Source organism: Penicillium hispanicum, assembly GCF_028827665.1.
Source record: "Penicillium hispanicum strain IBT 35686 chromosome Unknown utg000001l_segment0_segment0, whole genome shotgun sequence".
In the NCBI taxonomy this organism is placed as follows: Eukaryota; Fungi; Ascomycota; class Eurotiomycetes; order Eurotiales; family Aspergillaceae; genus Penicillium; species Penicillium hispanicum.
In genome coordinates, this window is record NW_026623193.1 from 923,880 (window position 1) to 950,837 (window position 26,958).

Below are 26,958 nucleotides of genomic sequence, written 5' to 3' on the forward strand. Positions count from 1 at the left end.
ATAAGCGCCCCCTACCTGTGACCGGTATTTCGAGTGACTGGAAGGTTGGTTCCATTCGACAGTTTCCTGCCTTCTGGCTCAGATACAGATTCCAAGGACCTTGTAACAGTTGTCGTGCTGGCTCAAGCCCGCGGGGTCTTCCTCTTAAACAGTGGAATGAGAAGGGACTGTTGCTAAAGTAAAAGACTGGTTTCTAGCTAGCAACGTATCTTCACATTCCTCCGTCGGGTATCGTTCTTTCAAACTGGCTCTTTCAATTTTGATAAGCTAAACCTCAATCATCACATCTATCTCTCCCCACATTCGATGTGTGCAAGCCGAAGCTCCTGTAGGTGAGCATGTCAGTAGCTGGACACGCCTCATAACCTGGACGCAATCAGTAGATGCACAATACGTACCTCTTGGGAATACTGGCTAAACTCAGGAAAGCAAGTAATGGTCTGCCAGAATACTCTCTTGCCGTCCTGTCGTGGCTCTGGTGTCGTGGGCCTGAAAACGTTATCATGTTAGCCATTCCTTGAGAAAATACGCACTTGATTCCCTTCATGTCCCAAGCATTGTAAAGGATATCGAGAGTTCAGTCGGTATTACATACCAGACAAATCCCGCCGTGCTCGGAGCGCGAGACAAGAACGGAGTTCTGTGTCTCGTGGCCGTTGATGGAGATCTAGGCCCCTCGGTTCCAGGTGCGTCCGGAATGCGCCTAAATCTGAATTCGCGGTTGCGCCTCTCGCCATTGCTATCTCTCGGTTTGAAAGATACCGAATTGTCGAGACTTAGCGCTGTAATGGCTGGGGGCAGGTCCAGAGATGGTTTGCTGAGCTTGTTCAGCACGGCTTGAGCAGACTGAAGTTTCTCGATCTCGACGTGTGCATTCGCTCGCTGTTGATGCTGGGAAGGAGTTTCCATGACAAGTTCCTGGACCTGTTGATCGCTGAGGTTATGGACTTTTTGGGTGTCGAACATATCGGCCAATGGGGCTACCAGACAATTTTCGATGGCAAGCGTGGCAATGTTGTTCCCAAATGTGACCATTTCAGTCTAAAACTCGTATCAGCAGTCTATTCATGATCAGAATCATCGGATACTCGCATCATAATAAGCTTGCATTTGGGTGATCACCATCGCTGCTGCGTATGCATCGCTATCAAAGTATGGTGATGTCCAGCACACTCCCCTTGAACTGGGGATCCGCGCGAGGTAGTTATTCGCGATAGGAAGTGGGTGAGGACGCTTGTAACATGCCGTCAGCTCTTCCAGCTTTTCCAAGACGCGATTCCTGGCCGTCTCGAGTTGATCCTCGAAAATATGGTCCATCAGTCGGATGTGGGTATCGTCATCTGTGAGTGTTCGAAGCAGCTCAGAAACGAAAAATCTGATTGTTTTCCAGACGGTCAGCAGGTGATGCCGAGCAAGCTCTTCCCATGGCTTTGACTGATCGCGAAAGATGCGATTGACCACCAATTGGTGGAAAGCTCCCGGGTCCGGGCATCCGCGGTTTTGGGCGACTTGCGCTTGCACCTCGCGTTCAAACACTGAGCGGTCCACTTCAGTGGCCACCCACCTCCCCACGTAAGGATTTTCTTGAGGAATCATCAGAAAGCCTTTGTACGTGACGCCCTTGACATGTCGACTGCAGCCTCTGAAAGCCATGGCTTGGGCAAAGAATGTGTTCAGCTGATAGATGCAGGCTCGAAGCTTCCGGTGATCGTATTTATCTGCATCGGACGTATGGTCCGGACTGTCGAAGAAAGCATCGGTGTACAATCCCGTCGCCGCTTGATCCAGAATGCGTGAGAAAGAGCTGCTGACCTTCAAAAGAAATTCCCGTTGTTGTTGCAAGGTTGGACGTGGTGGACCAAGTCTCCCCAATCCTCGATATTGATCTCGTATCCTCTCAATAATCTCGATGCTCAATCTTTCCGAGCACGCGTGAAGCTTCGATAAAGCAAACTTGGCCGACAATCGCCATTTCATAGTATGCAGTCGCGATCCCAGCTGATAAATACCGAGAAGTTTCTTGTCCACAGAGGTCCACAGAGGACGATTGAACACTCTGATGCCAGGGTCTCCTTGTTGAGGAGCTTCTTGGGTCACTTCGAAACCACCTAAGGCATGCCAGCCTTCTTCGAGTTGGACCTCCTCATTCTTGATGATTTGGGTATAGGTCTTCTCTAGAGCTGAGCCCTCCGGCACAGATTCCATGTCAGTCAGAATTCCCAGCGTTCTGGCTCCGATGGGGTCAAATTCCCTTGCAATTTTCAGCACACTTTGGAGGTCTGGGCTTTCCTTCGTGGAGGCAATGGCTAAGATGATGTTGAGATGCCGGGTGGGTTTACTGATAAACCTCTCTCGGATGACCTTTTCCTGTGCCTCGAAGCTTTCCCCGGGACGTAGGTCTCGACAGCCAGGTAAATCAATGATTTTCAAAGATGGCTGGTGTGGTGCATGAACCTCAATCTTGAGGATATCGTCACTGATTCGGCCATGCCTCATGCTCTTCAGGAGATCCCGGGCATCTTTGATAGACTGGCATAGCTGAGGGCTTTGAATGGTAAACTCATGCTTGAATGCATTGAGTACTTGACACTCATCGCCATTTGTTCTCGAGTGACCCGGTTTGATTGCCAGCCTGAACACATATTTTGAATCATGTTTCAGTACAACCTCCGTTGCGTGACGTGGGAAATCATCTTCCTCCCTTGGAAATGGTATGTGGGTGATTTCTGACAGGAAGGCGTTGATTATGGCTGGCCGACCACAGACAAGGAATTGGGGACTCTTCAGTAACGGATCGTCAAGAAAGCCCAGATTCTGAATCTTTGCGATGTCATGGGCTGTTTGGCGAAGATTCTTGATTTCCCCCGTCTCAAAGGTGTCTTGGCCATCCCTGTCGGACGAGGAAATCGTATTCTCCGTGCTTGTAGAAATATCCATATTGAGAGCCAAGTGGCGAGTTGACGGGTATCTGGATGAAGTCAACTCCCAAACGCTGTATCAAAGACGCGTGGTTAGTAAGTTTTTGAGGGCCTCTCTTGGATAGGAGGAATGAGGTAAGAAGATAGATACTTGCTGAAAACAGGTTGGCAGCAAGGCAAAGAGGTATGCAGGAACGAAAATGGGAGATGGAGGATGAAGGATGGAGGCTGGCAGTGAAAGAAAGCAAAGAACGGAGAATTCAGGTGGAAGATGTCAACAAGCGAAGCAGTGCCTCAAGCACCAGGCAGCACCCCATCTTTCTGTGAGGATCTATCCGGTATTCATTCGATTTTTTACATTGGCAAGCTTATGTGACGTTGGTTAGAGATGCTCATAATACCACGAAGCCATAAACAACCCTTCACATCGCTGCTTTTCAGAGGAAGTAATTCCAGCCACAGAGCTAGCATTCAAGAGTCCCAACGTATCGAACGGGGGGGTATCTTTATATCGTCTCCATCTCCCAAATCCTCTTCCTGTCTTCTTCTGTGTCCGGGAAAGTTCTTCAAGCGATTTATTGGTCTGTCAATCATCCAGCAGTTCAGCTTCGCTGTGTCAGTGAGGGACCATCTCATATGTATCCCTTCTGCAATAAAAGTGATGTTACTTATACTAAGGATTATATTGCAACTATATAATATATATCATATTGTACGAACCCAGCTAGAGGGAGACAAAACACTCACCTAGTGCCAGTAATTTGGGGCCACGCCCTTCGGCAGAGTCAGACCATATTTGCTCGCCGCAGCTTCAATACCCTCCAAAGCATTAACGTATATGGCATTCCAGTGCCGCTTGCGATGCACACTGCCCTGGAGTATTTTTGGATCGAAGCGTGATCCCTCTTCAGCTCTGTCTATCCCTTTTGTATGGAATGCATAAAGCGCGATGTCGTACTCGCGCAGCCAGGGAATCGACTCGCCCTCGATACTGCGTTTCAGGATGTGGTAGACGCCTTGATAGACGCTGGGGATGATGCATCCGTGGCTCTTGCAGATTTCGCAGACTTGTGCGACTTCCCATGCCATATTGTTGCTCATCCAAGGCGGGTAAAAAGGCCCTCTTCGTGCAACTTGTTGACTACGCGGAGAGTATGAGAACGTACTTGGCTCGCCAAAGGTCATGGCACCGAACACAATCTTCAGTTCAGCATTGTCCGCCATGTTCAAGGTAAGCTGCTATTGTTGACGGGGGACTAGATTGCAGTGGTATTTATGATGTGTTGCTGGTAAGAGATCTGAGTAGGAATTAGGATGAGTATTTATACTTGGCCGCAAATTTTGTGCTATTTACTCCAGCCGCAAGCCCTTCATGTACCCAACGTGCTGTTCTCGTATCTCCCGGTTTAACCCCGGAGGTGATGGCATCATACCTTAAGACCATTGGAAGCCTTCTCGGAGAGATATTTCAGTTCATTTGTAATTCGATTGAGGATCAGTTATGGGCCTAGCTAGCTAGCTAAAGATGGAAATTCTAAGCCGTCATGTTCAACCCGAAGAACATCCTTGCGTATTGAAAGAACCGTGCTTCGCCAGGATCCAAAAAGAACGGGAAACGAAAAAGCATCAACAACAGGGGGTATGGGTAATGGTACAAAATCAGAAAAAGATACCAAGGAAAAGCGAAGAAAGTAGGGAAAGGAGAGGTGCGGTGAAGCCGAGGCGCCACTAGTAAGGGGAGTTCACGATGTCATTCTTTCCGAGGTGATTGCTCCATCTGCCCCGAGACGGGCGACTGGGAGTAACAGGCCCGGCAATACTCTCGCGGGTGGGCTTCTGGAAGCTGCGCTTGGCGACCATGTTGACCTCGTTGGGGAGGGCAACGATCACATTCTTGTCCGAGCCGAAGCGGAAGTTGTCCGCCATGATGTTCTCCTCGTAACGCTTGATAGTGTACGGATCCTTACGGCCGGCAACAACCTTCTTGAGACTCCAGGTGATGATGAAGGGGCCAGTGGCAGTAATGATTGAAGTTTCTTCGGAATCAACACCTGTGTTGAAACGAGCAGGCGTGAATGCGAGCGGCTGCTTTGTCTCGTGCTGGAACTGCGCAACGTGGGCAGGCTGCAAGCCCAGACGACGAGGTTGAGGCTTGGAATCCTTAGCGAACGGCTTCTCGAATCCGAGCTTGCCTTCATTCTTGCCATCCTTCTGCAAAGAGTCGATGAGAAGGAGATAGGTGCGGCATGTCGCAAGCACCCAGCGTCCATCAGCGGACACATCTAGACCGATGATGGGTTCACCAAGAGCCGGGATATGAGTCTTTGCGTTGATTCCCAGACGGTCAAACATGCGAATGTCACCCTTGTTTGAGGCCACGGCGAGATAGCCCTTCTCGGTGGTAGCAAGGGCCGAGAAGTCGTTCTTGCTGACATATTGCTTCAGGTCACCATCGACAAGCTTGTTGCCGGAAAGACGCGGGTCAATGCGGTACAGAGCGTTCTTAGAAGCACCCACGAAGGGTTGAGCAGAGGTCATTTGAGAGAATTTCTACCAAGCTTGTTAGTCAATCCAAGACAGGCATAACAGTATTACCCGGACTATACTCACATTCTCAGGGGCGAAGCTATCGACCGTAATGTCATCGTGGACCTTCCACTCGTCGACGACCTTGCCGTATTCCAAGTCCATCCGGTAAAGCGAATTGGGGTCATCGGAGTTCTGGAGAATCATGTTACGATCCTCAGCGTGCAGCATAACCTTCTTAGGGCTGAACAGCTTGCCACCTGGCGTTTCCACTTTCGAAATGTTCGTAGAGAATTCGAGGTTGTTGTTGGGCGTGTGCTTAAAGACGCCAATCTTCGAACCACGAACCACGAACGATCGATCATGCTTGTACCCAACGGCTAGTTGCGAGTTCACGTTGCCGTCTTTATCGCGGATCTCCACATCATCCTCTTCCTCGTCGCTATCGTAGTGCTCGCTGCGCTGACCGTCATCCTGGTCAGTCTCCTCCTCCTCCTCTTGCTCTTGCTCTTCCTCTTCCTGTGGTTTGTCATCGGCATCTTCCATCGTGAGATCTTGGAATGCGTCAAGGACGTATTCTCGGTCGTTCTCTTTCACCTTAGTCCACTTCATTTCATTCAGCTGTTCCCACAGAGCCTGCATCAGACCCTCCTGGAAACGCTCCTCTGAGGACTGGTCCTTGAACCGAAGAAGCCAAGAGTAAGCAGATCCATCTTCAGCGTAATGATTGAAAATGAAAGAGAGATATTCAAAGTTGAATACGGGGTTAATGTCGCCCACAACGGCTTGGCCCAGCCATTCTTTCTCGCTGCCACTGATCTGCAACCAATATTGCCAGCTGCCAATTTCCGACACAGTTGCAACGACATCTGGATCCTGCATCACGAAGGTGCCGGTGGTAAAGTCGAAAAGGTGCAGCTCGGCCTTCTCCTTCGACAGAACCTCTTTCGTGTCAGGCTGGGCGATGGAGGGCGGGGCAGTCGTGGGCTCCTCGTCCACCGCCGCGGACTTCAGCTGCCCTTTGGACTGAGCATACTTCACATCTCGCGCCATGGCGGCAGCCGAATCACCGGAAGTCGGAGACCGCGGGGCTGACTTGGCAGTGGGAGAGGCAGCGGGACTAGCAGAGGGGATGGGTTTCTCCTCTTGGAACGAGAATTCCTGCAGTTCGGCCTCGGTAGCTTGCTGGGCACTGCGGCGGAACTTGCGCTCGTATTGGCACTGCAAGGCGGCCAACTCAAAAGTGGCAACTTTATCGGATGGGACTGAAGAATCGCAGATAAACTCGAAAAGGTCCCCCTCGTCGCCGCTCAGATCGTCCCACGCAAGAATCTTGACACCGCCGTCACGGACCTCGGAGCGGAAGTGCAGAGACTGATCAAGCAAGAAGACCTTTTCATCCTTGTCCAGAGTATCCGCGGCACCTTGTTCGTCCTCGTCGTCTGCGAGCTCCTCCTCGCCTTCCTCGTACGCTCTCTGGATCACAAGCTGGTACTGGAAGTCCTGGCCCGTGCGTCGGATGGTCGCTGCGGCGTCCTTGAAGATGAGCTCCGAATAGCCCTTGGGTGAGAGTGGTCGGACCAGGTACAGCTGGCCTTGAGGAATTTCGATAATGGACTCTTTCGAAGTATCACCGAAAAGAAACTTGCTCACTACATGTCCCCAGCCAACCATTAGTGACTGATATTCCTTCGTGGCGACCGATGGCAGCTGGTATGGAGGGGTCGTGGCGGGGCAGGATCGCGTTTGCTTACCGTTGCGGAGCATAAACATGGTTGCGAGGGGCAGCGACCACGCAGCAAGAGAGAGGGAGAAGGAGGCGTGGGGGAGGGAAGAGAGGTAGAATGGAAGGTGAGATTGGAGCAGAAAGATCAGAAACGGAGAAAGCAGGCGGTTTGGCCACCGTGGGGAATCAAAGAAGAACCTTGGGAAAAAAGAAAGCGAGAGATAAATGCATCACTGGAAAATCGCCTCCGTCATCGACTGTGGCGCTGGTGGCTGCGCCTTATGTCAGCATCCCCGCGCTCACGTGGTCACGTGCATCTATAGGGATGCAGCTGTAGTCGATTTCAACTCTACCATGCCATCTTTCCGCCCATTGCTGTATTATTTGTGTCTGGAATAAATGCTTATGGATGAAATTTCCGACAATATCACAGGGAGCATTGCCAGGTATTATTCTTCTACTTCAACATATCTAGTCTCGATCGAAGTATATATATCAAATCCTGGACCATATGTGCGGTCCGTCCTTGACCTATCGTAGGCAGGACCCAGAATCTCACCTCAAGATGAATGTTTCCCTGAGACTGCTTTACTCCGCTTTCTAAAGACATGCCCAAATTTGTAAAAGACATATGGCACCGGAGTCATCACCAATGCAAGACAGCCTAGAAGAGTCAATGACCAATGCACCCCGAGGTTGGTATACATCGGTATCGAAACAACCACCATCGCTCCCGCCGCCAGATAACGCATGAATGTAGCGCTCACCAACGCACTGGCCGCATATTGCTCATAGGAGTCAATCAAGTATGCGTATGACGAGATGAAGATACCCTGAACAGAGAATCCAAATGCAACGGATGCCACCAGAGGGGACCAGTAGGACACGGACGAGAAACTGGTCCATCCCATCCAAAACAGGGAGATTGGGAACCATGGCGCTGCGTACATGGCAAACCATAAACGCTCTTCTGCCGGGAGACGGGGGTGGCCCTCGGCAATCCCAGACTCCAGTCGTCGCTTATAAGCACTGTAAATGTGTGGAATGAGGCAAAATGCAATAAGAAACCCCACATTCATGCCGATAAAAGTCAGGCCCACCGAGCCTTGGGAGAAGCCGTGGGTTTTGCCGAAAATGAATTCGTAGCCGGTGAGAAATCCGAATAAGACAATGTAGACGACCACGAGGTACATGGTGAACAAGGCCACCATGAGCTCCCCGAAGAACAACTGGAAAGGCCGCAGAGAGCTGTGGAGTAGGCGGACAAAGAGTCTTGTTTGATTCAATTCCGCTTCGGCTAGAAAACGAGGATCGCCAGTGATCTCGCGTAGATGATGCGCCTTCCATTGCAAAAGCACAGGCGCATAAGTTTCAGGCACGAACAAGAAGATCGACATGGTGACGATGCCCGCAAGAATAAGGGAAATTCATTCGGACCAACGCCAGCTGATCAGGCTACTCTGGCCAATATATGCGCCGATCATGGGCGAGAGAAATGGCCCGATGAACGATAGTGTGCAACACACGGGAAAAGCGTAGGTGCGGTCCAGAAGGTCAAAGATATCTGCCATGCTGCCACCAAAAGTGGTCAGCGGCGTGCAGCCAAATAGACCTGCGATAAACCGAAAGACCAGCTGGGCGCCAAAATTGGGTGCCAGACCGGATGCCATGATGAAGACCATGAGAAGTGACAAGGTCACTAGATAGACAGGGTTCCGACCGACTGTCTCAGAGAATGGCCCTGCGAAGAGAGATCCGAATCCAAATGCGATCAGGTACAGGCTGGTGGCGAGTGACTCCGCGACTTCACTGACACCGAATGCTTCTTCGCCTTGCTTCATCACGGCCGAGTCGATGGCAGACACCCATCCCACTAGGAAGCCCGTGGTGCCGACAATGCCCAATGTCACCCATTTGCGTCTGAGGGACCAGTTTTTGGGATTGAGTTGGTCGTCAGGCCCGTCGAATCCGACAATGAAAACAAGTTTGTCCGAACTAGTCGAACTAGTGGGCACTTCTTGGACATGAACGCCTGATATGGTGACTCTCTGGCCATTTTGCAAGACGATCGAAAGCCGCTTATCGGTATCGTCGCAGTGACCCGGGATTGTATTTGTAGACCGAGAAGCTGAAGTCTCACCCGTAGATGGGAGTTGATGGTGAAGCGTCTGCTCCAGGTTCCGCCGAAGCCGGCGATATTGGAGGAAGCTTTGCATCTAGCCTTGAGTATGGAATGCTTGCAAAGAATGATTCTAGACGACCAGCATCCCTTGCTTTCCATAGCGGCATTTATATTCCGTCAGGGTTGTGGTGGTGCCCATTCGCCATATACTCCGCTCGTTCCACCTTATCCACCTTACCCGCTTGTGCGAATCACGGTGGCCTCGAAGACCAATCTAGTTGAATCCAAAATCAGTGGCTAAGGAATTTCTCCCATGAGAAATAAAAGGAGAAAAGAGATAGAAGCGGATGTCCATCTATTGAGTTTGACCTTTGATCGACACGTACTTGTTCAGTATCATCGTTGATACAGATGTTCATCGAATAACGGGATGTCTGCCTGCAAGAAGGCATCCCAGTCCCAATTGAGGCTCATCGTATCTAGTGAAGTATCTTGACCCAAATCCCAAATTGGAACGTCGTCCAGTCCCTCGTTCAGAGCGTCCAGATCGCTTTTCTTTCTGCGCTGTGAGAGGCGAACCAAGAACTCGGCCGTTTCTACCGCCTGTTGAAGATTGCGCGTGTGGAAGTACTGGCCAATAGTCTTAAATGAGCGTAGCGCATGGCCGACGTTGGACAGAGATTCCCGAGAGTCTATGGCTAGTAAGGTGCAAATATACTGGAAGGGAACGTTGGCGACATGCCACCAGGGCTGGCGGGCCTGGCCCAGCCTCACCGCAGCATCGAGTCCTGTGTTTCCTAGCCTGATGACACATGCTAAGACATCGCTCGAAATGGGAATGGAAGTAACCCTGAGATTCCTGTAAATAGCCAGGGCTAGGTTGGCGCGGGAAAGCGTCACGACGTCGTGATCAATAACGAGGTTCTCGATTTGCCCCAAGCTCTCTTGAAGATCAGCTGCATGACTGTGGTGATCTGGATCCAGTCGGTCTGATATCTGATACAACTGGATCAGAGAGTCCGTGAAGTCTTTATCACGAGGTGAAGGTAGATCGCACAAAACGTTCTTGATAGACACACGGGGTCGACCGTATTCGAAAGAAATCCACGCATTGAGTTTGAGCGCAACCCATATAAGCCGACGTCGAGTCTCTTCATCCATTCCGAAGGATTGATATGTCGTATTGGTCGTGGTCTCCAGGGCGTGATCTTGGCGCGTCTCGGTCGCTTCAATGACATGAATTGTTGTGCAGGAGGCCATCCAAGATGCGTGAGGGCTGTTGGTGCTGCGAAGATACAGTGTTCGCAACACCCAGGCGACTGCATGGTGTAATGTTGGTCTTCTCATGATACTCGAAATCTCAAGGAGTTCTCTTGCACATTTGAACAGGTCACCTTCTCGTAGATGACCTTCATCGCCCGAATATAATGACCCAAGGGCGGCCACGCCGCACAAAATCGAGTCATAGTCGGCAGCGGCACTGGGATTTTGCCATCGCGAGGTAATTTCGCTCTTCAAAGAATCAGAGTCCAGAATCCCGTACACAGGATGGATATGGACCAAGTACGCGTGGGCGAGAGATTGCATTTCGTTGACGGAGAGGAGAGCCGTAATACTAGTCAAGCAAGGGGCTGGCTCCTCGCGGAGGCCGAGATTCCAACTCACTCCATAAACTCTCGGTGCATCGGCTTGATTCAACTCTAGTCCTACCATGCGAGGGAATGCTGCACCAGAACTTTCCCCACGGTGCTGGTGGCCCAGGCCCGGCGTATTGACTGGGTGCTCTGTCGAGCTTCTGCTTCCATGCTGTTCCGCTGTAGAAGAGGCGACGGACCCCGAGACCTGAGGCTCATTCGTTTTCCTTCGAGTTTGAGGTCCATATCCGCAGTCGTATTCATAGCGGAGACAGAACCCGCATGGCTCACGACCGTCGCATTTGCGCTTGCGGACCTTGCAGGTCTCACACGCTCTCTTGACTCTTTGACGGCTTGGGCGCATGGGTAAGTGCCGTCTTTCGGGTCTGGGAAGGGGCAAATCATGAACAATGCCGTATAGTTTCTGGGTAGTAAGAAAGATAAAGCTTCTAGGCTTATCGGCCAGAGGGCGGACCCTGGGTGGCGTGACCGTCCGAGTTGTCGCGCTGCCTCAAGTCATTCCAAACCCCCATACAGCATTGGAGGACCAGGAATATCTACGAGAAAAAAGAAAAGAAAAAAAAAGGAACACTGTCGCTTTAAAACGGACTGTATGCTACAGTAAGGTGGAATATATACATCCATGGATGCATATTTTTGGGGCTTGATCATGAGTCGTCTTCAGCAGCTTCCTCGCCCTCTTCCACTCCTTCGCCCGCGGCTTCAACTTCAGCTAGCGCAGCCGCATCGTCACCATCCTGTTCTTCCTCCGCTTCACCACTGCCTTCCATATCGTTGGACTGAGCTCTCAATTTTCCGCCCTTCCGTTGAGGTAGAACTTTCATGAAGGCCTCTCCCCAGTCACCCAGTTCCAACCACCTAAGCATAATGTCCACCACGTGGTTGGTAGTCAATACAGATCGAGAGGCCATTTGAATGTAGTCGCCGATCGGCAGCTTCGCCGTCTTGATCCCTTTCTCGACGGCATGCTTATAGCAAATTGCCTTGTGGCGATTCTTATCCACCAAACCACCGATAATATAAGTACTGTAGGGCTTCAACTCCGTTAAGGTGTTCTCGCTGTCACTGCTGAGGTAAATGACCTCTCCGTCCTCTGGCTTCGTATCGGCCTTCTCAGCAAACGGCCCAGCGAGCTTGCCTCCCTGAGGAGAAGCCATGTGTGCTTTGGCAAGCTCAGCGGCATGCACAAAGTCTTCTGGGATGGTCTTGATGCCTTTCCAGTTTTTGTATGGCGTGAGCACGGTATCGAACCGCTCTTTGAGCAACTTGTCGAACGAGCTGAACATCAGGTTCGACCGCCAGGCCGCCCGGCTATTCTCCGAGTATGAGCGTGTTAACTGGGAGGCTAATGAGATTCGCTCATGAGAAAGCATAAGATCGTCGTAGCCGCAGTCGATGACGAACGTAAGAGGGAGCAGACTCGACCGCTTGTGCTTGGACCGGGTCGACTCCCATTGTTTGCGCAGCTCCTTCACGGCTTCCTCACCACCGTTCTCTCTCGCTTGTTCCACCATCAACCGGCGCCGCTCGCGCTTCTCTGCCATTTTCTCCTTGCGTTTGTCTTTCCGCAGTTCGCGCTCGTTCGCCCATTTTTCTTTTCGACGGAGCTTCTTCAATTGGTTCTTGGATATCTTCGGCGTGGTGTCTTCCGTGGCATTATCGGGCACAGCTTCACTGGGATTCGGCCCATCATCAAGAGTAGGAACGACTTCCTGCTCAGTTTTAGAGGATTCCGGAATGGGAGCGCTCGTTTGCTCGGATACATCGTCGGCGCTCGCAGCGCCAGTCATCGCAGGGCCAAGTTCCTGATGTGCAACGTCATCATCGTGCCCAAGCTTCGGAAGCTTCCTGGGTCGATCCTCCTCATCCATTGCGCTGGGCGAATGCACAGGGCGACCGTGCGAGGTGGGCGGGCTGTTGCTGTAGATCGACGGAGAAGAGCGCATCCAAGTCTGGCGGCCAATGGCAGCCGCCGCAGCCCACATTACTGTACGCGGCCACGTGACACCCCGTCACCAACTTCTCCAGCGACTCCTCGCTGTCTGTCTTCAGAGCTCCAACAAGCACTCTCTCGCCACCATGCCTCAGGATATGCCCCCCGTGGGGGGATATGCCCAAGTCCAGTACAAGGTGAGCCATTGATGGCATTTTGGAGCCGGCCAAGGGCTTCCGAGCTCCCGCACAGTCGCGATGAGTACCGCTAACGCTCCCGTGCTCGGTCTCTAGCGGAATATCCCTGCCCGTGGCTTCAAGCCCTACTACTACCTGATTGGCATGCATGCTATCATGGCCTACGGCTTCTACAAGTACTTCCACGGTGTCCGTGAGCAGCGGTACGTCTTGCGCAGGCCCCAAGTCCCTTCCTCCATTCGCCTCGAGGCACCGCAATTGGCATTCGGAATCACGGCCCCTAAGGCATACTCATCTGGCCTGTGACTAATCAAATATGTTCCCAATGTTTAGTGAGCTCGCTCGTGAGAAGATGTGGTCCCGTCTGCACCTTACCCCTCTCCTACAGGCCGAGGAGGACCGTGACCAGGTCCGCCGGTACTACGCCGACAAGGCGCGCGAGAAGGAGCTCCTGGGCACTGACAGCAAGGTCTACAACTCCGAACGGTACGTCCAGAATACCAGGAACAATCTCGTTTCTGCAATCTTGTATTCTGTTTGCTGATGTTCGCCCGTCTTCGCAGCTTCATCCGCCCTACTTTCGTCTATACCCCCTCCAAGGTCACTCAATAAACAAGGCCGCAGTGCCTTTGACTTGTCTCGCGCTTTCATTTGTTTCCTCCCCATGGCCTAGTATGGAGCACATTGATCAAACCCCTGCCTATGAGGCGGAGGGGCGGAGTTAAAATCGTGCATCAAACGGAATGTGATCATGGTGACAGAGAGGTGCCTCATCTCGATTTGCTCGAGAAAAACACTGTAGATATAACGTTTCCAACAAGGGTTTAGTTTGGTCTTGCAATGTCTTTTCAACTATCATGGTGCCTCTGTAAACGCTGCCGCTTTCACTTGAACGCACTCAAGATGAAAACGAGAGCATATTAGGGGCATATGTCAGGTAAATTTGTCTCAAGAGTATCTCAAGAGTATATGCAATGTGCTTCAGCACGTTCACATTCCTTCCTAGCTGTCTATGGGCCTGTAGAGGCCCATCTATAGAAATGCAATCAGAGCGCCGCCGCCAGGGGTAGTCCATAAGGTGGAGAACGAACAAAGGGAATTCGCAGAAAAGGACATCAAGAACATGCGCTAAGAATGCAAACCGAATGAGATAGGCTGACGTGAGAACGTCGTGCAAAATAATAGAAATCGACGTAGGCTCGAAATCTCATGGCTAGCGGCACGAATGCAATTCGTTATTGAGAGCGGATTACCATGTAGAAAGCCTCTGGAAAAATCACATCAGACTACCCAATTGGCAATAGACAGTCCGAGAGCAGCAGCAGAAATCGGATATCGTTGTCTAACAGAAGGGTGTTTCGGAGGACACGAGGCCTGTATACCGAAGAATCGAGCAGTGATGTTGTGTCGAAATAGAGATCGAAATTGGAGCGCCACATATTGTTGTGGATCATGCAAAAGAAGATGTTGGAGTTTTTTTGGATGAGAAAATAAAGCAGGCCGAGTTTGTAACCGACAATGTACGTTGGTGGGGCTGGTGGAGGATGGATGGTTGAAATATCTCCAAATGGCAAAGATATCACCCGAACATATCAGCAACACCGGAAAGATCAGGACCATCGTTGATATCAACACGATGACTCTCTTGTTGTGTCTCCATCTCATTGGTCATATATCTCTCCTGGAGCGCAGTGCGAGCTTTGCGTCGCTCCTCACGGGAGCCGAGGATTTTTCCCTGTTCAGCAACGCTCACACCTCGCAGGGGCTCAAGAAGCTCTAGAATCAATGCACGCTGCTGCCTTGGGGAGGTACAGCGTGAGAGCTGGCTTTCTGTCTGGGCGACCTTTTCCTCCGTGATGCCTGGCAGCGTGAGGAATATAGACCGGGGTGTTACGCTGACAAATCCGTAGAGAACCCAGATGGATGCAATGAGTGACGCCAGGTCCTTTTGCATATCGACAAAGTATGATTCATGCACAGACGTGATACAGGCCTTGAGGACATCTGAGCAAATGAACTCACGAATAGTTTCAGTGGTCGGGCTGCTGTTAGGCGGTGCAAAGTCCTGCAGAATAGATCTAACGACGCGAGTGATGATACTGCAGCACCGCGTGTCACGCATACGAAGAGCGTGGGTACAAAAAAGCATGACGGGCTCAAAAATGTCTGGAGATGAAAGAACAAAGTGACGAATCGAGTCTGAGAGCTCTGGAGTTGGTTGGGGTGCACTTGGGTCGGTCTCCGCTCTATCTGGATCTGGTTGCCAATTGCAAATTAGCACACTTTCTTCGAAGAGTGGGTTTGCTGTAACTCCGCGATCCGGTTTTGAGTTTCTCCGGGTTATCTTACCTCCTCTCTGGGGATCGAAGAGACTGGCCACCATGATGACAGCTGAGTAGGTCAACTGACGCAGAACGCTTTCAGATTTCATCTCATCAGCGAGGTCGCCATTAGAGACTCCCTCCCTGCGCTGTTCAATGATTTCCCATTCGGAAGTGATCTTACGATCAATGCTCCTGAATAAAGTAGAAAGCATGGGAGGGAGGAATTGACTGCGGTACTGCACTGGGCAGTCGTCAATCAAACAACGGGAGATATTGAGCAACACAGAGAACTGATGGGATGAGAGATGTTCGGAGTCCTTGAACATAGCCTCAGATAGAGGCCCAGGAAGCTCGGAATAGCCGTAGAACTGATGACGCATTCTACTCATGCTAAATAGCATGGAGTAACACGATTCACGAACAGCTCTGATCTTGCCCCGGACTGATGACGCGAATCCTTCAAGTGTTGTTTTGGAAGCAGTGATCTTCGCATAGAAATCGTCCCGGCTACCGCTGGAAATCCCAGCTTGCCAAAAACGATCTGTCAAAATCCGTTCGACTACTGATCGCATATCATCGCTCACGACCCAATTTATGGGATTGTGAAAGGCGTGAGCATGGCTTAACGAAGTTAGTCAGATGTCATTCTTGATCAGAGGATATGCAGATCGTTTACCTCAGGAGTTGAAGCAGAGTCGGAAGTATCTGGGGCATCAAATCATGCCACATATCACAGGCTACTGAATAAGCAGGAGAAGTTTTCTTCAGCTTGTCTGTGGAAACTGATAGCATGGTCTTGGTACCACGCAATGGGAGCATCTAGCAATAATGAGTGTTGATATTCTGTGGAAAACATAATTGTGTCTTACCTGGAACTTCCGGGTCATTTCTTCCTGGACGAGCTTGCCTTCGTTATCCAAAAATACCGATGACCAATCTGCCAGCTTCTGGGCTTGTTTAGCTTGCATATAGGACCCCACGTTTTCCAACCCAAGCATGGAACAGAACCCTTCGAAAGATGAGCACATGCGACGGAAATCTTCATCTTGCCAAGCCTCTCGAATAGGTTCGAGGAACGAAACAAGGCGACCATGTCGCAGACTCGGGTCAATGTTGTTTGCTCGTTGCCTAGCCCAAAGTCATTATGGTGAGACGTAAAAAGCCAGTCCCGGAAAGTGCTTACATGATGATAAGGAGAATCGAAGTCAGCTCCATCTGGAGCTTATCGTCTACGCGGTTTGCCAATGTGATCTCCTTAATTTTGGGCTCGAGTAAGTCGTAGAAGGTCTGAAAAGCGTGTGATCAGTACCATGAATATAAGTTAAGCCCGAATCGTGAAGTCTTACAGAAAAGTAGTCCGCGTAACGAATCGCAAGACGGCGGAGTTCATGGCTAGCCAGACCGTGTAGTTCTTTAACCGCTTCAGAATACGCAGGGTAATCTGGCTGATCGGGAAGTCTCGTCATCAGGATGTGCTCAAGCACTTTGAGGGCAAAGGCCGGGTGGTTGTCGAGAGCTCGGGACGAGATATCGACCACCAACTTAATGACTCGCTGTTTCATGACCGGATCCTGTGCTCAAGTTGTGAGCATATTGAATGACGATAAGCAAAAGAATCCACAAACATCATAAGTTCTCTGCATCAGACTGGTTGCCCACGTTTCCACTGCGTATTCCAGGCCACTTCTCTCTTGCTCCTATTCGACCTGATCAGTGACTTTCTACATGTAACTTGATATATAAGAGACATACGTCCTGCTGGGGTGTTTTCCCATGTGCTTCAATCCACTTGTGGTAGCCCTTGATGACTGCTTCTACCACAGCAAACTGAGCATCTGCAAACATGAGCGGAGTGGAAGACTTTGTGAAGGTTTGCACTGGGAAATTTCATCAGCACTGCGCAATGGGGGATAGCACAATGTCTACATACCGTTGAAAGGCTGAACCCCAGTATATAGGTTATCCAAGTTATTGTCCACCTTACCAAGAATCTCACGCACAGCCTCTTGTGGACGTCTTTGCGTGATGTTCTCAATAATCGAGGAACAATAGCGTCGATAGTTACCGACGAATGCATGGCGCTCCGGGATGGTATCGATATCATCCACAAGGAATTGCACGGTGGGATTTTCCGAGTCCAGTGGGAGAGATTCCCAGCGGATCAGTCGTTGGGTGCAAATGTTCAAGAAGCTCGGGGTCTGGGCCACCACAAATTCTGAGCCGCCGATCTTGTTGATTCCGAGTAATCTCGACCATAAATGAAGCACGGGAATCGACACCGTTAAGCTCTGGTGCTGCATGATATTTATCATGAAATTGAAGAAAGCCGGGAGATCTAAGCGGTGCATAGTGTCCCTAAGGAATCGATCGTCTTCCAGGCAGCCAGCAACATAGGAAACCATCTTGTGAATCTGTCAGTTACTTGATAATCCGAACAAATGCAGGAGTCCTAGTTTTACCTCTGAAAGCTTCTTGGAGATCAAGTATTTCGGTTCATCAACATCTTCTGGTCCGACAATGGACCACTGATACAGACTCTGCAGGGTATTGAGATAGTCTGCCTCAAATATGAGGCAGACAAGTCCATGGGACTCTTCATTTCCCATGTTATTTCTCCCGTATAGGGCATGCAATGCTTCGATCGCAGCCTAAATGATCTACCATCAGTAAAAATTTCGTAAGACCACAAGTAAGAGACCACTCACCAGCAATAGCTGCTCATCTTGACATGTCAATGACCTGAAGATGCTAGAGACAACCTGCGCAGCTACGACGGCTTTGTAGATGGACCAAGATAGTGCGGACCTCAAGGTCGTCAGAGCTTTTACGGCTGCATCTCGAGCCTGAGGAGAGTTCGAGACATTCTGGACACAATTATCCAGAAATTCGCAGATCCGGAAAAGCCAGCCTTCCTGGCCACAGCGTAACACGGCATTGGTGTTCTTATCAGGGTTTATCTGCTCAACGATGGAGGCAGGTGTGAAAATTTCCACAAGCGCGCGATTAAGCTCGGTTCCACGCAGTGATGAAACAGTATCCTCGCGGAAGAAGACGTCTTCTGACAGAGTCTCAAGTATAGAGAGTACCAACTCGTTGTGTACAAGAGACGAACCCCAGAATTTGACCAAAGCTTCGTCCATATCTATCCAGTCAAGCCCCCAGCTCTTTTTCGCAGCCTCTGACCACAGCTGAGGGATTTTGTTGCGGAAATAGCTTGGGTCCTCGGGTCGAATGTTCTCGGCAAGCTGGAGAATCATCGAACGTAGCTCGGTAGCAGCTTCCGCGTTGGTGAATGACAGATGGCGGAGGACGTGATCCAGCAAGGTCAGGCCAAAATAACGCACCACGTAGGCGTGGTCGGTACGAGACGCCAGCAGGAATCCATTGCGGGCTGCTGCGTCGGTGTCCTTGAGGGACTCCACAAAGGACAAGGCCTCTTTGCGTAGATCATTCGAGGACGTAGGGCTGTGAATAACCTCTAGTGCTCGAATGATGTCGACCATGCCGGTCTCCGACAGCTCCTCCGCTGCCATCTTGGCCGCCAAGTGCAGAACGCGAAAGGTATGAAAGGGATCTGGCACGGGAGGTGTATGAGGCCCCGGAGGCGCAAAGTGAGAGGCGTAGGGCGGAGGCGATGTGTTGTCGAAAGGATAGACCGCAAATCAAATCTGCATCTACCCGTAACTCGAGCGTTGAAGGGGGTGGCGATTGATATGGCCGTTGACCCTGTCCGTGGGATATTTAGCAGTCGGACACAGCAACAACGGCCATTCAAGGATGCCAATTGATTTCGCGTAGACACAAGAGTGGGTGGCGTGTCTGGGAGAGTCTTTGACAAGGCGTATGAGGGTTGGGGCGAGGAAGTGAGAGGGAGAGATGAAGCGTGGTGGAGCTGGGCAAACGATGCGGGAAGGAAGCCGGAGAGAAGTTTGGGAATTGCCGGGCTGAGAATTTTCCACGACGGCCACGGCGAAGTGATAGGCACACCGCTCTTGGGTTTCCCACAGATCAAAGCCAACCCCAGCAGCTCGAAGCTCCAGTGGATTTCAATTGAGCCCCCGTCTCCTTTGTCCCTTCAGCCTGCTCGGTTGTGTTGGTTTAAGAGCTCCTGCCCCTCAATCGTCACCGGTTGTTTATCTTATCTCTGCACGCGATCCATGGGTCTTGACTAAGGAAACAGGCGGCTTAGCGCCGGCAATCTACGCGGTGGAGGGCGTCGAGGATATGATTTCATACGCTGCATGAAGACCTCAAAGCCAGTAATACCGAAAATATTCACATTAAGACGCACTGGCCCCGCTGGCACTGCTCGAGGTAGCTCACGTCTTCCCCAGAGGGATTGGCAAATTCCCCGGCCTGGCGCTTGACCCCTTCAATCTTGACATTCTGTTCCCCTTCGCCATGCCACCAGCGCAGCCGCTGCAGCCTGACGGTGTGGATCTCATGAAAATCGATTTCCCATCGGCCTCCGCTCACTGCAATGACCGTGTTCCCCTCTGGAAAATGGAATTCGGGAAGGAGGATTTCAGTTGGGCCGTCCGCTGCCGTGGCTACTTTGGCGGTCAAACTCATGGTGAACGTGCAGTTCTTGAGGTCGAAGACATGGCTTTCAAGGGAACCGCTCACATAGATAGGGCTGGGGCGAAGGTACGCCTCGGCTGCGCGGTAGCCCTGGGGTTGGGGTGACGGCGGATCACCAACGCTGGAAATTGAAGGGGACGTCAGCGCTCGCTTGAGATTGCGAGGCCCGACTTCTTGTTCATCTCCGCTGCTGTGACTCTCGGAGTAAGCTGGAGAATGAGGATTGAGTGAACGCATGGCATTCCCGGTCGGTAGTTCCAGATCGTCACGGGAGTAGATAGACAGATCCTCGCCGTTCCATCGGTCACCCCATTCATGAACATTCTAGATCTTGTCAGCCTCTTGAAAACGGCACTGGTGAAGTTGTTCATACCTCTGTCTCATAGACCCATAGTGTGAATCCATTCGACGTGCTGCCTTCCAAGGCAAAGTGGTTAGCATCCATAGCACTTGTTTGGCTACTATAGTCCCCAGTCTTGTATGCATGCTTATCGTCCATGTCATACGGGATTCCAATTTCAGTGAAAAGCAACGGGTGATTGCCCATATAGTTCAAACTTTCGTCGCGAAGAAACTTGAGCTGGTTACGCAGACAATTTCGGATCGCGGTCTCGCCAATTTTGACTGCAAAAGCTGGGGCTAGGTACTTTCCTCGGAGAACACCAATGACATCAACGTTATATAGCCGATTCCTAGGATCGTCAGCTTCATTGCAAGGAGTTTTCTGGACAAATATCGACCTACCAGTGTTTTGTTAGGAGTGTGAGACCATCATAGTAGTGGACTGCATGAACCATATTTGGGTCATCGTCAACAGTTCCTTTGACATCAGGTGGTATTTCCATCACAGGTGGCTGGCACAGCATGATAGCTTCAGGCCATACATTTCGAATAGCATCTCTGTACGCCCGGTAGTGGTCCATAAAGTACGTGTTGGTGAAGATTTCGTAATCAAGCTTCTCCCCTGTTTGAGGAACCTTGGAGAAGTAGTCTTTCTGCAACAATGTGTCCGTGGAGGGGTCCCAAACACCATGCTGGGCCCAGAGACACTCTCCAAGTTTCCAGCCAGGGTCTCGCCGCCAACCGTATTTGCTGTCATCATAATCCACAGGAAGCCATGCAATTTCTCCTTCTGGGTCGACAAGTTCCCTGCCAGTTTGATAGGGACCAAAGCTACCGAAGCCCCATGTTGTCTGCTCACAGGGTCGCCCAGAGCCAGTGAGGATTGCCTGAAAGGCCGTTGGGGAAGTGCCAAGCTGGAGTTGTTGCTCTGCAGGGACAACGGAGATATCTTGCACACCAACAAGGCCTCGATGGGGCTCATTCATGCTTTCCCAACCAATGATCACCTCATGTTCGAGATCACCGGCTTCGTGAATCTTCTCAGCCAGGTACTTGCATGCAGCTATGAAGTGACCCTGCAGATAGTCCTGGATATTCACATCATCGATGATTGCCTTGGGAGCAAAATCTCGCCCTGCCCAAAAAAGTGTGAAGATAGTCTGACAGACGAGGCGGGTATAGTTGGTGCTCCAAATCATCTTTGGGAATTCTGCCGGGTCATCATATGTGTTCTGAACAAGCGCTGCTTCTGTGGCTTTGAAGGTCTTGGGATTTAACCCCGCGGCATAGAGTGTCCACATGGGCGCTCCTGATCCTCCAGATAATCGCGACCACTTGACATGATCAGCACAACTCCTCCACTCTCACGCCCAGGTCCAACTCACCACATCCTGATGGGGATCCATGAAGACATAGAACTCATACTGCTTGGCAACCCTCAGAACCTCGATGGTGAAGGTGACCCAGTCATCATCATAGATTCCAGGGCCCGCATGCTCGATGGCCTCCCAGGTGAAGATATACCTGATCGCATTATATCCTAACTTGCGCAGTCGCTTGAAATGATTGTGAGAATCCACCAGAGAGAACGGTCGCCCAACGAAAGAGACATCGTCCGCCTCGAAGAACTTGTGTGGTTCATAAGAGGGAACATCCGGGCTTTTGGGGTATTTAGCATCTCCAGCCACATTGATACCCCTCAAAATAATCTCGCGGTTCTGGGGGTCTCGAAATGACTTCCCATCGATCCGAAGGCGCAAGGCACCCATCCTGGAGAAAGCGGCAGGGTCGGCGACACCGATGTTAAGAGAACGTGAAACGGCCGGTTGGTGATCAGAGATACGACAGCAGACCGAGCCACAATGATATCTGGCAGTTGGTATTCCAGAATTATTTATGGCTTATGAGAACCGGTGGACTGCTGCAGCACCGCAGGTGAGCTTGAGGCTTCAATCGTGATCAAGTGTGCGGAGAAGCCGTGGTTAGGAACGGAGAATGCACCTACCTCGCAGAACCAACAAAGGCCAGTGACAGCTAATACTCCGGAAGATGTGAAGCCTCTGCCGGAAAGAACCTTCCAGAGCAAGCGAGTCGTGAACCACGGGGTATCTCCAAGAAGACTGGAGGTGAAGCCGGGGTGATAGCAGATAAGACGTGACGTACCCGCCCTAAACCCGGTTGATCGGCGTCGGCATCTGCTCCACCACACCAGAACCTCCCCGCTCTTCGCATGTTGTGCGCGCACGATCATGTCGAGCAAGGCGGCCTTGAAAGCTGTGCGAACAGCAATTGACTCGAAAGACTTCGAAGCTGCCGCTGACAAAGCGAAGACTCTTGTCAACCAGGACCCGGAAAACTACCATGCGTGAGTCGAAAGCCTTCGGAATCCCCAATTGAAGCTAATGTGCTTTTCTCCTTGCTAGAAACGTGTTCCTCGGCCTCGCAAACGACAAGTTGAACAAGAATGACGATTCTGAGCAAGCTTACTTGGCTGCAACTAGGATCAAAGCCAATGACCGGACCGCCTGGCAAGGGTTGATCAGCCTCTACGAGAAACAGGGCAGCCAAAAACTAGATGTCTATCGCGAAGCAGTACTGCACCTGGGCCAGTTATTCGTAGATAGGTATGTTTGACAATTTTTTGGTGGTGGGGACTCATTACTACAAGATCATTGCTGACATCCGAGGGCATTTCTAGTGACGAACGGGAACGTTGCCAGGATGTGGTGGACAAATTCACGAAACTGGCCAGGAAGAGCGGCAACTCACAATACAAAAAAGCCCTGGAATTACAGCTCCCGACATCTCCTCTCTACAGCTTCCTCGAAGGACGATTGCCACACCCTTCCCAAACCTACCTCCGCCTTAGTGAAATCACGGAAGCCGAAGAAAAGGAATATATCAATAGGGAAATTGGCGAACGCAGAACTCGCCTTGGTGCACGAATCGAACAGGTTACTCTGGAAGTGAAAAGAGAGGCCTTTAGGAGAAGTGGCCTAGAGCACCTCTATCGTGGCATCATTGACTGGACAAACGACGACGCAGTCCGCCGGAATTATGAGGAGAAGCTTCTTGAGCGCGCCTGTGATCAGCTTGAAGTTGTCCCCACGAAAGAGAAGCGAACTAAACGAAATGAGGTCCTCCGATCGGCTCAGGATATGGTGATAATCAAACATCCGTTCGAGCTTGCCTGGAAGATCGTGCTAGAATGGCAGGATGTTGAAGACTATTCCCAGTGGGATGTTGGAGTCATTCGCGAGTTCATTGAATTCTTCCCAGACTCGGGACTCGCCAAAGTTCTTGCAGGGTTTCTCTCCAGTGAACTATCGCCATTCCCCAAAGAAGAGCCATCGGAGGATGAAAAAGATGCCTCCGCTACGACCAAGGACGTTGAGAATGCCGATAGCAATGACGTGGCTGCTCAGGATCGTTTGCTATTGATGGTTGAAGGCCTTGATATGGCTAAATCCTCCATCATTGCGCACCGAATAATGGCCGACCTCTATCTCTCCCTCGAAGAATATGAGAGTGCGGTTGAAGTAGCTCGGAAAGGGCTGCTCAATGCGCAAGACCTTGTCAAATATGCTAGCGTGAATGCCACCAACACATTGGACGCCATGAATATCACGCTCGCCAATTCCTTGATTCATTACCAAGCTCCTCGTTACCACCCAGAAGCCAAGACGATATTTGAAGATATCCTTCAGCGCAGAAAAACGTCCACAAGTTGTCTGCTTGGTATCGGATTGATCTTGAAGGTGGATGAGGACTATGCAGATGCAGTAAGCTTCTTGGAACGTGCCTTGGAGCGCGATCCATCCAATATCAAGATCCGTGGTGAGCTCTTCTGGTGCAAAGCTCTGAACGGCGACCTGAAGGCCGGGCTTGACGGCCTCCAAAATGCTCTTGCCAGTCTCAATCAAGAGCAGCTTCAAGATAGGAACTTTAAATCCGAGCTCCTTTATCGTATTGGTTACTGCCAATGGGAAATTGACTCGTCCCCTGCGGCAAGAAAAGACCGCAATGGTGCCTACGCGAGCTTTTTGGCGTCCATTAAGGCTAACATGAATTACGCTCCCGCGTATACTAGCTTGGGGCTTTTCTACGCAGACTACAAGAAGGACAAGACTCGGGCAAAGAGGTGCTTCCACAAAGCATTCGAACTGTCTTCAGCTGAGACCGAGGCAGCAGAGCGCCTCGCGAGAGCCTTTGCAGACCAGAAGGAATGGGATCTTGTCGAAGCAGTGGCACAGCGAGTCGTTGATTCGGGCAAGGCCAAACCTGCCCCTGGTTCAAAGCGCAAAGGGTACAGCTGGCCATATGCAGCACTTGGGACGGTACAGATCAACAAACAGCAGTATACCAAAAGCATCGTCTCCTTCCAAGCGGCTCTCCGAATTACACCCGGGGATTATCATTCCTGGGTTGGTTTAGCTGAGAGCTACCACCACTCAGGTCGTTACATTGCCGCTACTAAGGCATTTGAGCACGCGCAGGGTCTTGAATCCAACCTTTCTAGCGAGGAGCAGGCTCATATCTGGTTCGCAAGATACATGCTTGCAAATGTGAAGAGAGAGCTTGGTGAATATGACGACGCTATTGCCAGTTACGAAGATGTCTTGACAACCCGGCCCAATGACGTCGGGGTCACAATTGCGCTCCTCCAAACCTTGGCGGAAAGTTCATGGAAGTGTTTGGACACGGGGCTGTTCAATGATTCAGCAGAGCGTGCGTGCAAAGTGATCAAGGTGGCGAGCTCGCTTGTGGAGGTCCGCAGTGACATCTTCAACCTGTGGAAAGCAGTTGGTGATGCCTGTGCCAACTTCTCATACATCAAGAAGAAAGTTGAAAAGCTCTCCGTCGCTGACTGCAAAGCTTTGTTGGCTACTGGAGTTGACCCAGTGGCGCTTGATATCATGAGTGATGTTGACGGCGTGGGGTTAAACTGGTTGGAGACCAGCGACAGCGAAGATGCCTTCTCGGCCGATCTCGGCATCCAAATGTCTATCCTGGCGTACAAGCGTGCTATCCATGTTACCGTGCAAGATCTCCACGCGCAGGCCGTTGCATGGTACAATCTTGGCTGGGCTGAATATCGCGCTTACCGGAGCGTCCAGGCCAGCTCTGGCAGCAATGGCAAGAAGCCGCGCAAGTTCTTGAAGGCGGCTATGCGCTGTTTCAAGCGGGCCATTGAGCTGGAGGCTGGTAACTCGGAGTTCTGGAACTCACTTGGTGTGGTCACCACTGGCATGAGCCCGAAGGTGGCGCAGCATGCCTTTGTGCGAAGCTTGCACCTGAACGACAGAAGCGCGCAGGTCTGGACCAACTTGGGAGCACTATATCTCCTCCACAATGACATCCAGCTGGCCAATGAAGCCTTCACGCGCGCCCAGTCGACCGACCCGGACTACTCACAAGCATGGATTGGCCAAGGCTTTCTCGCTCTGCTATATGGTGATCCCAAAGAAGCACGAGGACTGTTCGAGCACGCATTCGATATTTCAAACTCATCGGCTACACTCCCGAAGCGCCAATACACTCTCAGTCTCTTCGATCATCTCCTTTCGGACTACTCAGCGTCTAACGAAGTTTCCCAACTCATTCAACCTTTCTTCGCCCTCCACCAGCTGTGCGCTCAGGATCCAACAGACCTATCTTTCATGCATCTTTCTGCCTTGCTAGCGGAGAGAATGGGCGAGACCACCGACGCTGAATCCAGTCTGCAAGTCGTGTGCTCGGGTATGGAGAGCGAGTTCGAGGAAACCGAGTCGCCAGCCTCTCTCTCAAGGTTTGCGCAGGCCAATGCAGACCTCGCTCGCGTGCTTCTCGCACGTCATAAGTATGATATGGCGGCAGAAAAGGCAGAGCTTGCTCTTACGCTCTCTGGGGAAGAAGATGCAGAGAAATTCGATCCGGAGGCATGCAGCAAGCTTCGTCTGTCGGCACATCTGACTGCTGGTCTGGCCTACTACTACACGAGAGCAATGGACCAAGCCATTGATATGTTCAGTGACGCTCTCCAAGAAGCCAACAATGCTCCTGATGTGGTGTGCCTCCTGGCACAAGTTTTGTGGGCCAAGGGTGGGGAGGAAGAACGATCTGTTGCACGCCAGCAGCTGTTCGATTGCGTGGAGAACCATCCGGATCACATCGGTGCCATCTCTCTGCTCGGAGCCATTGCCCTGCTCGATTCAGACAGAGATGCAATCGAGGCAGTTGAATCGGATCTTCACAACATGATAGCGCGAGATGACATCGACATCCATGATCGAGCGAAACTGCTCAAGCTCTTGGCTGCAATCTCCGTCATGGGTTTCAATCAAGACGCTGGGCTCCCTGAAGACACACGACGAATTGGACAAGCCACGGCAGCTATCATGCTGGCACCTGGCCAACCACAGGGTTGGATGGAACTGTCTGCCTCCTCTGGATCTGAGCACCCGGCGGAGATGGCCATCAATAGAGCTCTCCGGTGTGTGCCACCCCACGGCAATCTCAATGCCACCGACCTCAGCCAGGCATACGCCCAGAGTAGCAAGGTTGGGGATGCTTTCCGGTCGATCATGGTTGCACCCTGGAGACGGGAAGGATGGGAAGCGCTGGGGCATACTCTGTCAAGTTCGGCGTCATAGTC

General features: G+C 51.2%; 12 protein-coding genes across 12 annotated transcripts; 2 read left to right on the forward strand and 10 right to left on the reverse strand.

Moving 5' to 3' along the window:
* Positions 1 to 287: 287 nt before the first annotated feature.
* On the reverse strand, positions 288 to 2,937 carry N7459_000369 (uncharacterized protein; the record flags this gene model as incomplete). The annotated part of the gene is made up of 4 exons (XM_056939554.1): positions 288 to 326; positions 399 to 489; positions 596 to 1,041; positions 1,123 to 2,937. The coding sequence occupies 4 exons, from the start codon at positions 2,935 to 2,937 to the stop codon at positions 288 to 290; spliced, it is 2,391 nt and encodes a 796-aa protein (XP_056803834.1).
* Positions 2,938 to 3,665: 728 nt separating this feature from the next.
* Positions 3,666 to 4,142, reverse strand: N7459_000370 (uncharacterized protein; the record flags this gene model as incomplete). Its single annotated transcript, XM_056939555.1, has 1 exon — positions 3,666 to 4,142. The coding sequence occupies one exon, from the start codon at positions 4,140 to 4,142 to the stop codon at positions 3,666 to 3,668; it is 477 nt and encodes a 158-aa protein (XP_056803835.1).
* A 504-nt stretch (positions 4,143 to 4,646) lies between these two features.
* On the reverse strand, positions 4,647 to 5,456 carry N7459_000371 (Vacuolar import and degradation protein 27; the record flags this gene model as incomplete). The annotated part of the gene is made up of 1 exon (XM_056939556.1): positions 4,647 to 5,456. The coding sequence occupies one exon, from the start codon at positions 5,454 to 5,456 to the stop codon at positions 4,647 to 4,649; it is 810 nt and encodes a 269-aa protein (XP_056803836.1).
* Positions 5,457 to 5,480: 24 nt separating this feature from the next.
* N7459_000372 (uncharacterized protein) lies at positions 5,481 to 7,217 on the reverse strand (the record flags this gene model as incomplete). The annotated part of the gene is made up of 1 exon (XM_056939557.1): positions 5,481 to 7,217. The coding sequence occupies one exon, from the start codon at positions 7,215 to 7,217 to the stop codon at positions 5,481 to 5,483; it is 1,737 nt and encodes a 578-aa protein (XP_056803837.1).
* Positions 7,218 to 7,730: 513 nt separating this feature from the next.
* Positions 7,731 to 8,567, reverse strand: N7459_000373 (MFS general substrate transporter; the record flags this gene model as incomplete). Its single annotated transcript, XM_056939558.1, has 1 exon — positions 7,731 to 8,567. One exon carries the CDS (start codon positions 8,565 to 8,567, stop codon positions 7,731 to 7,733), a length of 837 nt encoding a protein of 278 aa, XP_056803838.1.
* A 30-nt stretch (positions 8,568 to 8,597) lies between these two features.
* Positions 8,598 to 9,386, reverse strand: N7459_000374 (MFS general substrate transporter; the record flags this gene model as incomplete). The annotated part of the gene is made up of 1 exon (XM_056939559.1): positions 8,598 to 9,386. One exon carries the CDS (start codon positions 9,384 to 9,386, stop codon positions 8,598 to 8,600), a length of 789 nt encoding a protein of 262 aa, XP_056803839.1.
* A 302-nt stretch (positions 9,387 to 9,688) lies between these two features.
* On the reverse strand, positions 9,689 to 11,290 carry N7459_000375 (uncharacterized protein; the record flags this gene model as incomplete). Its single annotated transcript, XM_056939560.1, has 1 exon — positions 9,689 to 11,290. The coding sequence occupies one exon, from the start codon at positions 11,288 to 11,290 to the stop codon at positions 9,689 to 9,691; it is 1,602 nt and encodes a 533-aa protein (XP_056803840.1).
* A 304-nt stretch (positions 11,291 to 11,594) lies between these two features.
* Positions 11,595 to 12,932, reverse strand: trm10 (tRNA (guanine(9)-N(1))-methyltransferase; the record flags this gene model as incomplete). Its single annotated transcript, XM_056939561.1, has 1 exon — positions 11,595 to 12,932. The coding sequence occupies one exon, from the start codon at positions 12,930 to 12,932 to the stop codon at positions 11,595 to 11,597; it is 1,338 nt and encodes a 445-aa protein (XP_056803841.1).
* Positions 12,933 to 13,026: 94 nt separating this feature from the next.
* Positions 13,027 to 13,689, forward strand: N7459_000377 (putative NADH-ubiquinone oxidoreductase subunit GRIM-19; the record flags this gene model as incomplete). Its single annotated transcript, XM_056939562.1, has 4 exons — positions 13,027 to 13,077; positions 13,174 to 13,280; positions 13,411 to 13,563; positions 13,641 to 13,689. 4 exons carry the CDS (start codon positions 13,027 to 13,029, stop codon positions 13,687 to 13,689), a joined length of 360 nt encoding a protein of 119 aa, XP_056803842.1.
* Positions 13,690 to 14,656: 967 nt separating this feature from the next.
* N7459_000378 (karyopherin MSN5) lies at positions 14,657 to 18,934 on the reverse strand (the record flags this gene model as incomplete). The annotated part of the gene is made up of 10 exons (XM_056939563.1): positions 14,657 to 16,022; positions 16,078 to 16,220; positions 16,271 to 16,529; positions 16,585 to 16,688; positions 16,748 to 16,972; positions 17,027 to 17,098; positions 17,154 to 17,278; positions 17,332 to 17,803; positions 17,861 to 18,049; positions 18,107 to 18,934. 10 exons carry the CDS (start codon positions 18,932 to 18,934, stop codon positions 14,657 to 14,659), a joined length of 3,783 nt encoding a protein of 1,260 aa, XP_056803843.1.
* Positions 18,935 to 19,676: 742 nt separating this feature from the next.
* N7459_000379 (sterylglucosidase 1) lies at positions 19,677 to 22,093 on the reverse strand (the record flags this gene model as incomplete). The annotated part of the gene is made up of 4 exons (XM_056939564.1): positions 19,677 to 20,306; positions 20,356 to 20,674; positions 20,727 to 21,658; positions 21,710 to 22,093. 4 exons carry the CDS (start codon positions 22,091 to 22,093, stop codon positions 19,677 to 19,679), a joined length of 2,265 nt encoding a protein of 754 aa, XP_056803844.1.
* Positions 22,094 to 22,573: 480 nt separating this feature from the next.
* On the forward strand, positions 22,574 to 26,956 carry N7459_000380 (SKI complex subunit tetratricopeptide repeat protein SKI3; the record flags this gene model as incomplete). The annotated part of the gene is made up of 3 exons (XM_056939565.1): positions 22,574 to 22,689; positions 22,748 to 22,948; positions 23,023 to 26,956. The coding sequence occupies 3 exons, from the start codon at positions 22,574 to 22,576 to the stop codon at positions 26,954 to 26,956; spliced, it is 4,251 nt and encodes a 1,416-aa protein (XP_056803845.1).
* Between the last annotated feature and the right edge of the window lie 2 nt (positions 26,957 to 26,958).